Source organism: Bombina bombina, chromosome 10 (assembly GCF_027579735.1).
Source record: "Bombina bombina isolate aBomBom1 chromosome 10, aBomBom1.pri, whole genome shotgun sequence".
In the NCBI taxonomy this organism is placed as follows: domain Eukaryota; kingdom Metazoa; phylum Chordata; class Amphibia; order Anura; family Bombinatoridae; genus Bombina; species Bombina bombina.
Window position 1 is genome coordinate 65258972 of NC_069508.1, and position 14857 is coordinate 65273828.

The following is a 14857-nucleotide window of genomic DNA, read 5'->3' on the forward strand; positions in this document are numbered from 1 at the left end:
TGGTGGTCTCAGAATGGGCCACCTATTGTACCCTCCCGTTTTGGCATTCAGTGTCCTCTTTAGCTTGGGTATGGTTTTCCCAAAAGTAATGAATGCGGCTGTGGACTCTTTCCCATTAGGAAGAAAAACATAAATTATTCTTCCGTGGAAATGAGTCCACAGCCCCCCGCCCGTTTTTTTATGTGGGGCGTCTTAGTTGTATTCTTCTGGCACCTTTTCACCCTGATATTCCTTCTACTGTTCCTTGTTCCTCTGCAGAATGACTGGGGGATGAGGGAAGTGGAAGGAGTATTTAAGCATTTGACTGGGGTGTTTTTGCCTCCTCCTGGTGGCCAGGTTCTTATTTCCCAAAAGTAATGAATGCGGCTGTGGACTCTTTCTTCCCACGGAGGAAAATGAAATTATCAGGTAAGCATAATTTATGTTTAAATATAAAGTTAGGGTGGTGTTAGGTTTAGGGGTTACTAGTTTAAATTAGTTTATTGCGATGTGGGGGGCCTTCGGTTTAGGGGTTAATAGTTTTATTTAGTATATTTTGTTGGGGGGCTTTCGGTTTAGGGGTTAATAGGTTTATTATAGTGGCTTGCAATTTAGTGCTTAATAGCTTTAGTATAGCTGGGCCAAGTGGGCGGACGGCAGATTAGGGGTTAATAATATTTAAATAGTGTTTGCGATGCGGTTTAGTGGTTAATATTTTAGTTTAGTGGTGACAATGTCAGGGAGTGGCGAAATAGGGGTTAATATTTTTTTTAGTTGTGGCGATGTCGGGAGCGGCAGATTAGGGGTTAATACATTTATTATAGTGTTTGTGATGCGGGAGGGCCTCGGTTTAGGGGTTAATAGGTAGTTTATGGGTGTTAGTGTACTTTGTAACACTTTAGTAATTTTATGTTACACCTTTGTAGTGTAAAACTCATAACTACTGACTTTAAATGGCGGTATGGATCTTGTCGTTTTAGGCTGTAATGCTCACTTTTTAGCCTCACCACAAAACTCACCGTAATACCGGCGCTATGGGAATCCCATGAAAAAACATTTTTACGAGTGCGGTACTGACGTTGCAGTACAGGCTAAAAGTTGTGTGGTACACCTATACCGACAAGACTTGTAATAGCTGCGGTGCTGTTTTAATGCTGAAAATTCCATATTTTCAGCGTTACGAGCCGCAACGCAAAACACGTAATCTAGGTGACTGTTAGCTGTCTGGGTCTAGGAGGTGGTGAGTGCCCCAGACATTGGGATTAAGCGTTCTTTTTTGTCTGTCCTTCCGTGGATATACCTTAGCTATGGAGGACTCCTTCTGTATTGATTAATAATTCCTGTTTATATTGTTAGGAGCCTGTGGTTTGCCCTCCTACTCAATTTTGTTCCATTTTCCTAAGCACTGTTCTTAAGTGTAAGAAGGGAGACGAGCCTGCTAATACTCATAGCGTTATTAGCCCCTCTCAGGATTGTGTGTGCCAAGCGATTACTACCCTTTCTACACTACCCGCTCCACATGCAGTTCCCCGCGGTTGGCTTTTTTCCTGCGGACTTTACCGCGCAGTAACAGTCGGCGGTGTCTTTGGCCCTGAGTGCCTTACCGCCCTCTAGCAAACATAAGAGAAAGGTATAAACATAGTTCTCCTGACCTAGAGTCATCTAAATATTTGTCGGATTTAGTTATGTCCCAGTTAACCTCTGTAGCTTCAGAGGGTGAACTTTCTGAGTCAGAAACTTCAGTTTCTAAACCTCCTTCAGCGGAGGAATCCTCCTTTAGATTTAAAATGGAGCATCTGCGTTTTTTATTAAAGGAGGTTCTGTCTACACTAGAGGTTCCAGAAGCTAAACTCCCTGAGGAACCTAAGATCCCTAAATTAGACAGGGTTTATAAAGACAGGAAGGTCCCTCTGACTTTTCCTGTACCAGTTAGAATGGCAAACATTATTAGTAACGAATGGGAAAAAATAGGAACTTCTTTTTCCCCCTTGTCTACTTTTAAAAAATGATTCCCGGTCCCTGAATCTCAATTAGGTTTTTGGGGCTCCATCCCTAAGGTGGATGGCGTTTTTTCTACGCTGGCTAAGCGTACTACTATCCCTCTGGAGGATAGCTCTTCTTTTAGAGAGCCTATGGATAAAAAAATGGAAACTTTTCTGAGGAAGATGTTTCAACATACAGTGTTTTTATTTCAACCGGCGGCAGCGGTAGCCACGGTTGCTGGAGCAGCTACCTACAAGTGCGACACTCTGTTGGAGCTCATTGAGGTGGAGACTCCTCTCGAGGATATTCAGGAAAGAATTAAAGCTCTGAGAATTGCTAACTCCTTCATCTGTGATGCGAATATGCAGATTATTAACATAAATGCAAAGGATTCTGGATTTGCGGTCCTAGCCTGCCGGGCTTTCTGGTTGAAGTCTTGGTCTGCGGATATAACTTCTAAATCCAGACTTCTTTCTCTTCCTTTCAAGGGGAAGATTGTATTCGGTCCAGGACTGGACTCCATTATTTCTATGGTTACCGGAGGGAAAGGTGCCTTCCTACCGCAGGATAGATAAGAATAGGCCTAAGGGGTGGCAATTGTCTAGTTTTCGTTCCTATTGTTCTGACAAATCACAACGACAGCAATCCTCATCAAAGTCCGAGCAGCCCAAAAGTACTTGGAAGCCGGTTCAGTCCTGGAATAAGTCCAAACAGACTAAGAAGCCCACCGAGAACAAATCGGCATGAAGGGGTAGCCCCCGATCCGGGATACGATCGAATAGCGGGCAGAATGTCTCGTTTTTCAGACTCTTGGTTCCAGGATGTACAGGATCCTTGGGTCCTGGAGGTTGTATCTCAGGGATACCGGATAGGGTCAGATTCCTACTCTCCAGACTGTCTACAAGAAAAAGAGGACTACCTACTTAGGTTGCGTACAGGATCTCTCCTCTCTAGGAGTAATTGTTCCGGTACCTACAGCAGAAAGAGGTTTGGAGTTTTAGTCAAACCTTTTTGAGGTTCCAAAAAAGGAGGGAACGTTTCATCAAATTCTGGACTTAAAGTGCCTAAACAAGTTTCTGAGTGTTCCCTCTTTCAAGATAGAGACAATACGGTCAATCCTTCCTCTGGTTCAGGAAGGACAGTTTATGACCACTATAGACCTGAAGGATGCATACCTTCATGTTCTGATACACAGGGAACATTTTCAGTACCTGAGGTTTGCCTTTCTGGACCAGCACTTTTAGTTCATAGTGCTTCTGTTTGGTCTAGCTACTGCTCCAAGGATATTTTCTAAAGTTCTGGGGGTATTCTAGCCTTTGCCAGACAACAAGGTATTGCAATAGCGCCTTACCTGGATGATATCTTGGTACAGGCACCATCTTTTCGTCTAGCGGAAGAACGCTCAGAGTCCCTTCTCAATCTTCTTCGATCACATGAATGGAAGATAAACTTGGAAAAGGGTTCTCTTACTCCAAGTACAAGGGTGAATTTCCTGGGGACAATAATAGACTCCATATCCATGAGAATATTTCTCACAGATCAGAGACGTTGCAAGCTAACTACTGCATGTCTTGCCCTCCAGGCCTCTTTGTGACCCTCAGTGGCCCAGTGTATGGAGGTGATCGGACTCATGGTGTCCTGTATGGACATCATTCCCTTTGCCAGATTCCATCTCAGACCCTTACAACTATGCATGCTGAGACAATGGAACGGCGACCATTCAGATCTGTCTCAACAGATTGTGCTGGACAACCTGTCAAGAGACTCACTCTCTTGGTGGCTCTGTCTAGATCATCTGTCCTAAGGCACGTGCTTCTTAAAACTGTCCTGGAAGATTGTGACCATGGACGCAAGCCTTTCCGGCTGGGGAGCAGTTTGGGGTGCCAAGAAGGCACAAGGGCTGTGGACTCAGGAGGAGTCCTCCCTTCCGATCAATATATTGGAACGCTGGGAAATCTTCAATTCCTTGAAGGCTTGGCTCCTTCTGGGTTCGTCCCAGTTTATCAGATTCCAATCAGACAATATAACCTTGGTTGCCTACATCAACCATCAGGGGGATACGAGAAGTCCCTTGGAGATGAGAGAAGTATCTCAGATACTAGAGTGGGTGGAGACTCACAGATGTTCGCTGTCAGCGATCCACATTCCGGTTGTGGACAACTGGGAAGCGGACTTCCTCAACAGGCAATCCTTTCACCCAGGGGAGTGGTCTCTCAACCCCAAGGTGTTTGCAGAGATATGCAGCGAGTGGGGGACGTCGGAGATAGATTTCATGGCATCCCGCCTCAATATCAAGCTACCCAGGTACGGATCGAGGTTGAGGGATCCTCAGGCGGAACTGATAGGTGCCCTATCAGTACCATGGAGGTTCAGACTCATATATATTTTTCCTCCATTACCGCTTCTCCCTCGTGTGGTGGCTCGCATCAAGCAGGAACGAGCATCAGTGATCCTGATTGCTCCATCGTGGCCGCGAAGGAGGTGGTTTGCAGATCTGGTAGTGATTACCTCATCTCCTCAGTGGAGGTTACCTTATCGCAGAGATCTGTTGATACAGGCTCCCTTCATTCATCAAAATCTAGATTCTCTGAGGCTGACTGCGTGGAGATTGAATGCTTAGTCTTAGCCAAGAGAGGGTTTTCTGAGAGTGTTATTGACACTCTGGTTCAAGCTTGTAAGCCAGTTACTCGTATCTACCATAAAGTGTGGAGGACTTACTTGTACTGGTGTGAAGAGCCAGGCTTTTCCTGGCATAAGGTTAAGGTTGCCAAAATGTTATCTTTTCTCGAGGATGGACTAGAGAAGGGTCTTTCTGCTAGTTCCCTGAAGGGACAGATATCGTCCCTGTCGGTGTTACTACACAAGAGATTAGCTGAGCTTCCGGATGTGCAGTCCTTTGTTAGGGCTCTGGCTAAGATCAGACCTGTGTTTAGATCTGGGGCTCCGCCTTGGAGCCTCAATCTTGTTCTTAGTGTTTTGCAGCAGGCTCCGTTTGAGCCTGTGCATACTGTTGACATTAAATTGTTATCTTGGAAGGTTCTTTTTGTGTTGGCTATTGCCTCTGCGCACAGTTTTCTGAGATTTCTGCTTTGCAATGTGACCCCCCTTATCTGGTTTTCCATGCTGATAAGGCAGTTTTACGTATTAAATTAGGGTTCCTCCCTAAGGTAGTGTCGGATCATAACATTAATCAAGAAATTGTTGTTCCTTCTTTGTGTCCTAATCCTTCTTCAGTGAAGGAACGCTTGCTTCACTATCTAGATGTGGTTCGTGCATTGAAGTTCTATCTTCAGGCTACTATGGAATTCAGACAACCTCCCTTTTTGTTTGTCATCTATACGGGGAAGCGTAAGGGACAGAAGGCTACTACGACTTCCCTATCTTTCTGGTTGAGGAATGTCATCCGCTTAGCTTATGTGACAGCAGGGCGACAGCCTCCTGAGAGGATAACGGCTTATTCCACTAGAGCAGTGGCTTCCTCCTGGGCTTTTAAGAACAAAGCCTCTATGGATCAGATTTGTAAGGCAACTACCTTGGCCTCCTTACAAACTTTTTCTAAATTTTACAACTTTGATGTGTTTGCTTCGGCTGAAGCAGCTTTCGGGAGAAGAGTTTTACAGGCTGTGGTGCCCTCAGAATAGGGTCCGCCTCTTTTTTGTTCCCTCCCGTTATTTCTTTAGTGTACTCTGGAACTTAGGTATAGTTTTCCCAACAGTAAGGAATGAAGTCGTGGACTCTCCCTGCCTTATGGAAGGAAAACATAATTTATGCTTACCAAATAAATTCCTTTCCTTCCTGGCAGCCCTGGACCCCCACCTGTAATTTATTTTTGTTGGGCGGCTCCTTTTTTTTATATTATTTCTTCTGGCACCTTTAAGGAATAAAGTCGTGGACTCTCCCTGCCAGGGAGGAAAGGAATTTATCTGTTAAGCATAAATTATGTTATATATACACATGATTATATATAGGTATAGATATATACAGATAAATATAGCAATATCTATTTAGAAATACACAGATCATATTCTGCTATGTGCAGAACATTGTGATATCAAATATTTACAGTAAATACATAGTTAAAACCTTTATTACAAATGAATATTCCACAAATATGCTTTTTTATGTTTTCATCTACTTAACTGCAAAGGGCTCCAATGCACATATATAATGTGTCTATTTGTGTGTACATATGTATTTATGAGTTTATATGTGTATATACTGAATGTCTGTAGTATGTATACATATATATATAGACATATACTGTATATACAGTATATATATATATATATATATATATATATATATATACACACAAATACATATACATATTTAGACATGTATGTCTATGTTAAAGCCCTTTGTCATTTGCCTGCCTATTTTTTTCACCTGAGACCTCATATCTTTGAGCTTTTATAACTTTTGTGTGCAATATTTTTTTTAATAATTTTTATTAGACAGTATTATTATGAGTGTAACTGTACGAGTGCAAACACCCGTGATAATCCTCTTATGGCTCAGGCGTAACTGTTCTAGCCCTTTACTGGGCACCTTTTGCTCTAATATTAGAATGTCCATTTAAGAAAGATTTCATATAATACCTATAAATATTATATAATTGTTTTTAATGTTTACTTGTATTAGCCTATACTATTGAAATATTGGAAACATGGGGGCCGATTTACCAAGTGTCTGTCCGATATGATCCGCTCAGCGGATCATGTCTGACAGACATCGCTGAATGCCGACAGCTGGTGAACTGCTTGTGCAATGCCGCCCCCTGCAGATTCTTGGCCAATCGGCCATTAGCAGGGGGTGTCAATCAACCCGATTGTATACGATCGGGTAGATTGATGTCCGCAGACTCAGAGGCAGCGGACGAGTTAAGGTGCAGCGGTCTTAAAACTGCTGCTTCTTAACTGCTTGCATGGAAACGGGACATCAATGGCCATTCGGCCCTTGATAAATCGGCCCATAGAATCAAACTTGGATGCCAAAATAGGTATTTTAGATTTTATTCAAGTATGTGATACATGTTCCTTTCTATTAAACCAGGGTGAAATAAGTCATTGTATACATACACCACCATTATACTCAAACATCCGTATTCTCAAGAGCCCTTGTATCTGTGTAACACATGTTGTGTTAAGAATTTACTGGGAAATGGCACATTTATGAAAAACCTTTCCATCCTAAGTATTTGACAAAAATAAGATATATCCTAATTAATGTGGCTTTAAATAGCTTTCTAAATATAAAGTACACAGGGGGAAGTATGTTGTATAAGGATATTTATACAAACTAATTTTAATTTAATATCAATATACTGTTAACAGATTAAGTAAAGAGCTGCAACAGAAAGACAAAATAATAGAGTCGCTACAGTCAAAGCTGGATGATCGATCTGTGACTCCAGCTAGCAGCCATGCCATCTCAGAGTCAGATCAGTCAGACAGGACGTCCTTTGTGTCAGATGACCAGCTTTCCACCAATGAGGATTTAGAAGGCTGTTCAGAGGTGGCCACAGCCAGTGATTATACACAGTATGATCAAAGAAGCATCCAAGACCCAGGTATTGCAAATCCTCTCTACTCTGAATAATAAAATATAGTGGCATTCATTAGAATATTCTGAAACAGACAATACTTTAATACTTTTCATGGTCTATTTCTCTGTAATATTTAGAAGTAAGAATAAATTGTGTGTCCTCTAATTAATTGACATTTAAAGTGAAGGTCAATTTTGATTAATTAGTGCCCGGTTTGTAATAAACCTATTAAAAACAAGGGCACTTTAATTCATCAAAATTGACATTTTACTCTTTGTCTTCAAAAACTTACCTTTTCAATCTGGCAGCCAATCCAACGATTCCCACGGCCGTCAGAAGCCTCTGCAGACGTCAGAAATTACAAATCTGGCTTCCTCCAATCACGGCTTCCCCCCCCCAGGGGAATCTTGTCCTGATGCAACGCCTTGTTTGGAGGAAGCCGGATTCGTCATTTTGGACCCGCAAAGATGGCTTGCAACGGGGCGGAGGAGCGCTGGAGCAGCTGCAAGGATTAAAAGGTAAGTTTTTGAAGAAAACGAGTGAAATGTCAATTTTGATGAATTAAAGTGCCCTTGTTTTTAATAGGATTATTAAAAACCGGGCACTAATTCATCCAAATTGACCTTCACTTTAAGAAGTTTACTGTTTTGTTTGAAGTAACAGTTGTTCAGTTTACAAGTTTGATTCACATGTTGATATATGTATCAGACTCGTATAATGTGGTCTATTGATGAAGTGCAGAGCTTTCAAACAACTAGATTTTTGTTCTTGATCATTTGTTCTTCTGTTTGTTAAGTTTTGTATTTCAGAATTTGATCTATTCTTCTTACCCCCTAGAAAGTACAATTTCATTATAATCAACATATCCATTAAATCATTTGCATTTTTCAATAATGATTACTTTTTGTAGATATTCATAACAATAAAGGTATTCCCCTCCCATCAAAACCATCGCTTACAACTTTTCATGAAGGTCAGCCACAGACCAAGCATCATATCAGCGCATCACAGGTTCATTCTGCGGACAATGTTCAGCCTGCACAAGGTATGGGCTGAATAATTAGCGTTGAAAACTCTACAGTTCAGAATGACCAAACTCTAGCAAACAAGATCTACTTATAATCCTATAATAAAAGTATACTTCAAATATAGAGATGTAGTGGTTGCATTTCTTCATAAAAAAGTACTTTTTCAGCATTTCATTTAAAATAGTTACTTTATATTAAACATATTAATATATTATTGACTTTTCTTCATGATACTGTCCTTTTATAGAAAATGTGTTAAAGGGATACTAAACCCAAATGTTTTCTTTCATGATTCAGATAGAGCACGCAATTTTAGGTAACTTTCTAATTTACTCCTTTTATCAATTTTTCTTTGTTCTCTTGGTATCTTTATTTGAAAAAGTAGGAATGAAAGCTTAGGAGACGGCCCATTTTTGGTCCAGTACCCTGGATAGCGCTTGCTGATTTGGTGGGAAAATGTAGCCTCCAATCAGCAAGCTGTACCCAGGTGCTGAACCTGAAATGGGCCGGCTGCTAAGTTTTTATTCCTGCTATTCAAATAAAGAGAACAAATAAAGATTGATAATAGGAGTAAATTAGAAAGTTGCTCTATCCGAATCATGCTAGAAAAAATATGGCTTTAGTATCCCTTTAAGTCTGAATAACTGAGTTGTAAACTAGCCACGCATATAACAAACAACTAGATCATATTCCATTTGTGAATGTAACAACTTATAGTAACAGCAAAAATCATTTTAAAGAACCGAAATTTCATATTATACTTGGGTTCTTTTGCCCCAGCATATTAAAGGTAACAGCTTAGCAATATAGATAATTTTGAAAAACAAAAAGAGCCCCCATTTTTGAGTTTCTTAACATTGATATTGGCTTTATTTCTGCATCCACAGAGCCAATTTTGGGGGATACAGACACATTTATTAGCTTTGTAAGTACTTTGCACCCCTTTACCTAAAAGTCAGGTACATGAACAGGGGGCATAAAAATTAGAGCCGGTCTTAGATTTAAATACTCATAGCCTCTTGCTTTTGTGTAAAAATTGTGCTTTGTTGCACATTTCCTAGGAAGGCTAAAAAGCAAATTTGATAACCTGCCAATCATATGGCTGCTTTAGACAATTTGCAGCATTTTGAAAACCTAGGTTACAGATTTTGCTTTTTGTCCGAGTTTAGGTTAAAGGAACATAAAACCCAATTGTTTTCTTTCATGATTCAGATAGAGAATACAATTTTGCTTCGTTCTCATGTTATTCTTTGTTGAAGAGATATCTAGATAGGTAGCGTGCACATCTGGAGGACTACATGACAAGAAATAGCAAGCACACTAGATGGCAGCACTAATATATAACACTGTTGCAAAACTGCTGCCGTATAGTGCTGCAGACACGTGCTGTTGAACTTCAACAAAGGATAGCAAGACAATGAAGAAAATTTAATAATAGAAGTAAATTGGAAAGTTGTTTAAAAATGTATCCTTTATCTGAATCATGACAGGAAAATGTGGGGTTTTATGTCTGATTAAAGGGTAGTTTTTACACATAAGCAAGAAGAGTTTAAATTAATTTTAAGCAGCTATAAGCTTTCATCTACCTTATGGTTACTCCAGTTTATAAGTTTACAGATTGAATATGATCTACCACAATATTTTTGTAGATCTTGGGAACTGGACTTGATCATCCTTTGTGCAAATTTTCTTCTCTCTGCATACTGTCTATTATTTATTAATCTTTTGTGTTTTATCCTTGCTTACCTTGTTTACCTTGTTTTCTCTACCCCACGCTCTCACTTCCTAGCAAAGTCCTAGCACCAGAATTGGCTCTAGAGTTGAGGAGTCTCTGGGCACAAATCACTCATTGTGGTCCATTCACAAATCTACTCTGCTAGATCACAATGCAAATAATCAACTCAAGTCAACATAGTTTTCACCATTTCATTGGTTTAAATTGCCTATGGTCATCTGATTGGTGGCAATCTCTAAAATATATTTAGCTATGCAATCTTGTATTTTTAGTCTTGGAAAGTCCCTAGGCAGATGCCTACTTGGCCTTACCATAGAGCTACCTCTGCGTGCTGGAACTTTGCCTTTATATGTACTGCCGCGTATTAAGCATTCTTTGTCCCCACTTTCTACTACCTCTCTACGCATTCTGTTTGCTTTCTTTTTCACCCTTCCTTCCATTGCAGTTCCCCCTCTGCTGTCATACTTGTTCTTCTTTTAATACTATCACAGTACAAGTCCGTGACAGCTTTTAGCATAGTATAATTATAAATAATTTATTTGAAATGACACATAAAGTGACCTTATTGGCTTGTATTTATAATATTCGGAGGAAACAACTAAATCCTCCAAATTCTCTATATAGTAACAAAAAATATTTTATATATATATATATTGCGCTATCTATAAATATATATCTGACTATCTATCTGTATGTCTGCCTTTCTATCTATCTATCTACATACAAACACATATATATATATATATATATATATATATATATATATATATATATATATATATAGAGAGAGAGAGAGAGAGAGAGAGAGAGAGAGAGATACACACAGTATATATATATATATATATACAGTGGATATAAAAAGTCTACACACCCCTGTTAAAATGTCAGGTTTCTGTGATGTAAAAAAATGAGACAAAGATAAATCATTTCAGAACTTTTTCCACCTTTAATGTGACCTATAAACTGTACAACTCAATTGAAAAACAAACTGAAATCTTTTATGTAAAGGGAAATAAAAATAAAAAACTAAAATAATATGGTTGCATAAGTGTGAACACCCTTAAACTAATACTTTATTGAAGCACTCAGTCTTTTTGGGTATAAGTTTTTCAGCATGGCACTTCTTGACTTGGCAAGATTTGCCCACTCTTCTTTGCAAAAACACTCTAAATCTGTCAGAATGCAAGGGCATCTCCTGTGCACAGCCCTCTTCAGATCACCCCACAGATTTTAAATCGGATTCAGGTCTGGGCTCTAGCTAGGCCATCCCAAAACTTTAATCTCCTTCTGGTGAAGCCATTCCTTTGTTGATTTGGATGTATGCTTTGGGTCGTTGTCATGCTAAAAGATGAAGTTCCTCTTCATGTTCAGCTTTCTAGCAGAAGCCTGAAGGTTTTGTGCCAATATTGTCTGGTATTTGGAACTGTTCATTATTCCCTCTACCTTGACTAAGGCCCCAGTTCCAGCTGAAGAAAAACAGCCCCAAAGCATGATGCTGACACCACCATGCTTCACTGTGGGTATGGTGTTTTTTTGGTGATATGCAGTGTTGTTTTTGCGCCAAACATATCTTTTGGAATTAAGGCCAAAACGTTCAACTTTGGTTTCATCAGACCAGAACACCTTTTGCAACATGCTTTTGGGAAACTTCAGATGTGTTTTTGCAAAATTTAGCCGGGCTTGGATGGTTTTTTTGTCAGAAAAGGCTTCTGTCTTGCCACTCTACCCCATAGCCCAGACATATGAAGAATACGGCCGATTGTTGTCACATGCACCACACAGCAAGTACTTGCCAGATATTCCTGCAGCTCCTTTAATGTTGCCTCTTGGCAGCCTCCCAGACCAGTTTTCTTCTCGTCTTTTCATCAATTTTGGAGGGACATCCAGTTCTTGGTAATGTCACTGTTGCACCATATTTTCTTCACTTGATGATGACTGTCTTCACTGGGTTTCATGGTATATCTAATGCCTTAGAAATTCTTTTGTTACCTTCTCCTGACTGATACCTTTTAACAATGAGATCTCTCTGATGCTTTAGAAGCTCTCTGCGGACCATAGCTTTTGCTGTAGAATGCGACTAACAAAATGTCAGGAAAGACCTACTAGAACAGCTGAACTTTATTTGGGGTTAATCAGAGACACTTTAAATGATGACAGGTGTGTACTGACTCCTATTTAACATGATTTTGAATGTGATTGCTTAATTCTGAACACATCTACATCCCCAGTTATAAAAGGGTGTTCACGCTTATGCAACCATATTATTTTTTTATTTTTTTTTTATTTCCCTTTACCTAAAAGATTTTAGTTTGTTTTTCAATTAAGTTGTACAGTTTATAGGTCACATTAAAGGTGGAAAAAGTTCTGAAATGATTTATCTTTGTCTCATTTTTTTACATCACAGAAATCTGACATTTTAACAGCGGTGTGTAGACTTTTTATATCCACTGTATATATAGACACATAACATAAATAATAAAAGCAACAATTGCAATTTCTTTATATGTTTAAAAGCATTTATTTTCTATCCCCTCTAGTTCTCCATAAATATCCATGCTTTGTATCTTCTGCTAGAGTTTTGTGCCCCTCGCTCACTGTGTTTTTCGTTGTCTTGTGTCTTTTTTTTGCTTGAGAGCTGATTATCTAACTATGCAGGCTTCTAGATATAAAGAAGAGACACCAACACTACAATAAAATGCCTAAAAAAAGCCTCCAAAGTTTTTGTGTGATTTCTCTCCATGCTGTTGAGGTTTTGATAATCAGGCCCACTGTGTCTCTCTTTTTCACTTCTCAATGTCATTTTCCTTTTCTGGGTTTCTTTCACATACATCTTCTATTTCACTATTTTTTTAATCTCCAGGTTTCAATTTTAACCACCCACCCAACTCAGCCAATGCTGTACCTGCTGCTGCCCTCCAAGTCAATCCACATTTTGTACCTTTTGGTACCCATCCTTCCATCCATGGTCCACCTGTATTTAATCTGGCTGAAGTCCACCAGGAGCTCCACATGTTGCAGAAGCAATTGGCAGAAAGTGAGAGTTGCTTCTTGCACTATGTCCATGTTGGTGCATGTGGCTTTTGCATGTCAGTGAATCCTATGCAGAACCATCTGTAAATTTCTAATCCTTTTAACCTACAATAACCTTAATTTTCTGTTTGTTATGACAGAATACAAAGCATAGAATAATTATTTGGGTAAATATAAAGCCACCTCTTTGTGAAAAGCAGAAACTTAAAAGAATTGAATGGGCTTCTCTCACCCACCTTCCTTCCTCCATGTTTTTTTAAAGTCTCTACTCTAGGAGCCTTCTCTGGGATCTGTGTTCCCCCATTATTCCTTTGACTGCTGGATAGATTCACCTTGCCTCTGATAAACACCTGTGACTCCTCTCTGTTCCATTCATATGCACTACAAGGGTACTACTGTGGGTCCTTATCTCAATCTTTCTTTGTCTTCTCTTTTTCCATTCAGATGGACTGCAAGTGTCATGCCAGGGATAGACATTTCTCATGTATCCTTCCCAAACATGTTGGGCTATGGGTTAAGGCTTGAATATTTATTAAACACTATGGGCTCGATTTATCAAGCCCCTACAGCTGCAAGTTCTCATAAGAACTTGCTCGCCGCGATTTATCAAGCAGCGGTCACCAGACCGCTGCTTCCCTAAGCTCTTCGCCACCTCTAAGGTGGCGAAATTCAATCTCCGCGGTCGAGTCCGACCGAGGAGATTGACAGCTCCTGCCTGCGAGTGATTGGCTGTGCGCGGGCAGGGGGCGGGATTGCACGCCAGCGCAAAATTGCGCTCGTGTGCAATGTTAATTACCTACGGGTAATTTCGCCCCGCCACAGGCGAGCTGAGGCGTACAGGGGCACGTATACGTGCCCCTGTACACCTCAGCTTTGATAAATCTAGCTATATATATATATATATATATATATATATATATATATATATATATATAAACTCCCCTTAGGTACAGGTTGTTTCTCACTTGTGGGTCACTATGCACAATTCTCCTATAAAGATCCTGATATGAAAATTATAATGGTGACATAAAACCCCATGTGTTATCTCCTTTTAACATGGCGTGTCTCCACTTTCTTTTACAGTAAATGCATACTTATTCCATTCTGTATGTTTTTGAACTAATTTAAAAAGGGATCAACTCTCTATTCTTTAATACCTCTCTTCTGGAACGCCTCTCTTCTAGGGCGTCATTCAGCAGTTCACATTCAAACTGTTACTGAGAAGTTACACTATAGGCCGCATTTCCATTTTTCACCCAGAAGACACCAATTTCTGTGATTTTTCTGCTGCTATAGAATTCTCCCTGCCTTGCATGTAATAGAGTTTACACTTATCATTTTTTCATCTGTGGCACCTTAAAGGAATAGTCTAATCAAAATTAAACTTTCATGATTCAGACAGAGCATGCAATTTTAAGCAACTTTCTAATTTACTCCTATTATCAATTTTTCTTCGTTCTCATGCTATCTTTATTTGAATGTAAGCTTAGAAATCTGCCTATTTTTGGTTCAGCACCTGGGTAGCGCTTGCTGATTGATGGCTAAATTTAGACACCA

At 39.8% G+C, this 14857-nt stretch overlaps 1 protein-coding gene across 5 annotated transcripts in view; it reads left to right on the plus strand.

Moving 5' to 3' along the window:
- LOC128640657 (myomegalin) overlaps positions 1-14857 on the plus strand; it is a 285549-nt gene that overhangs the window by 206186 nt on the left and 64506 nt on the right. For all 5 annotated transcript variants that reach the window (XM_053693086.1, XM_053693087.1, XM_053693088.1 and 2 more), the window contains exons 31-33: positions 7296-7531; positions 8418-8552; positions 13131-13304. In XM_053693086.1, the coding sequence (XP_053549061.1) occupies positions 7296-7531; positions 8418-8552; positions 13131-13304 (545 nt within the window). The remainder of the gene's footprint in view (positions 1-7295; positions 7532-8417; positions 8553-13130; positions 13305-14857) is intronic.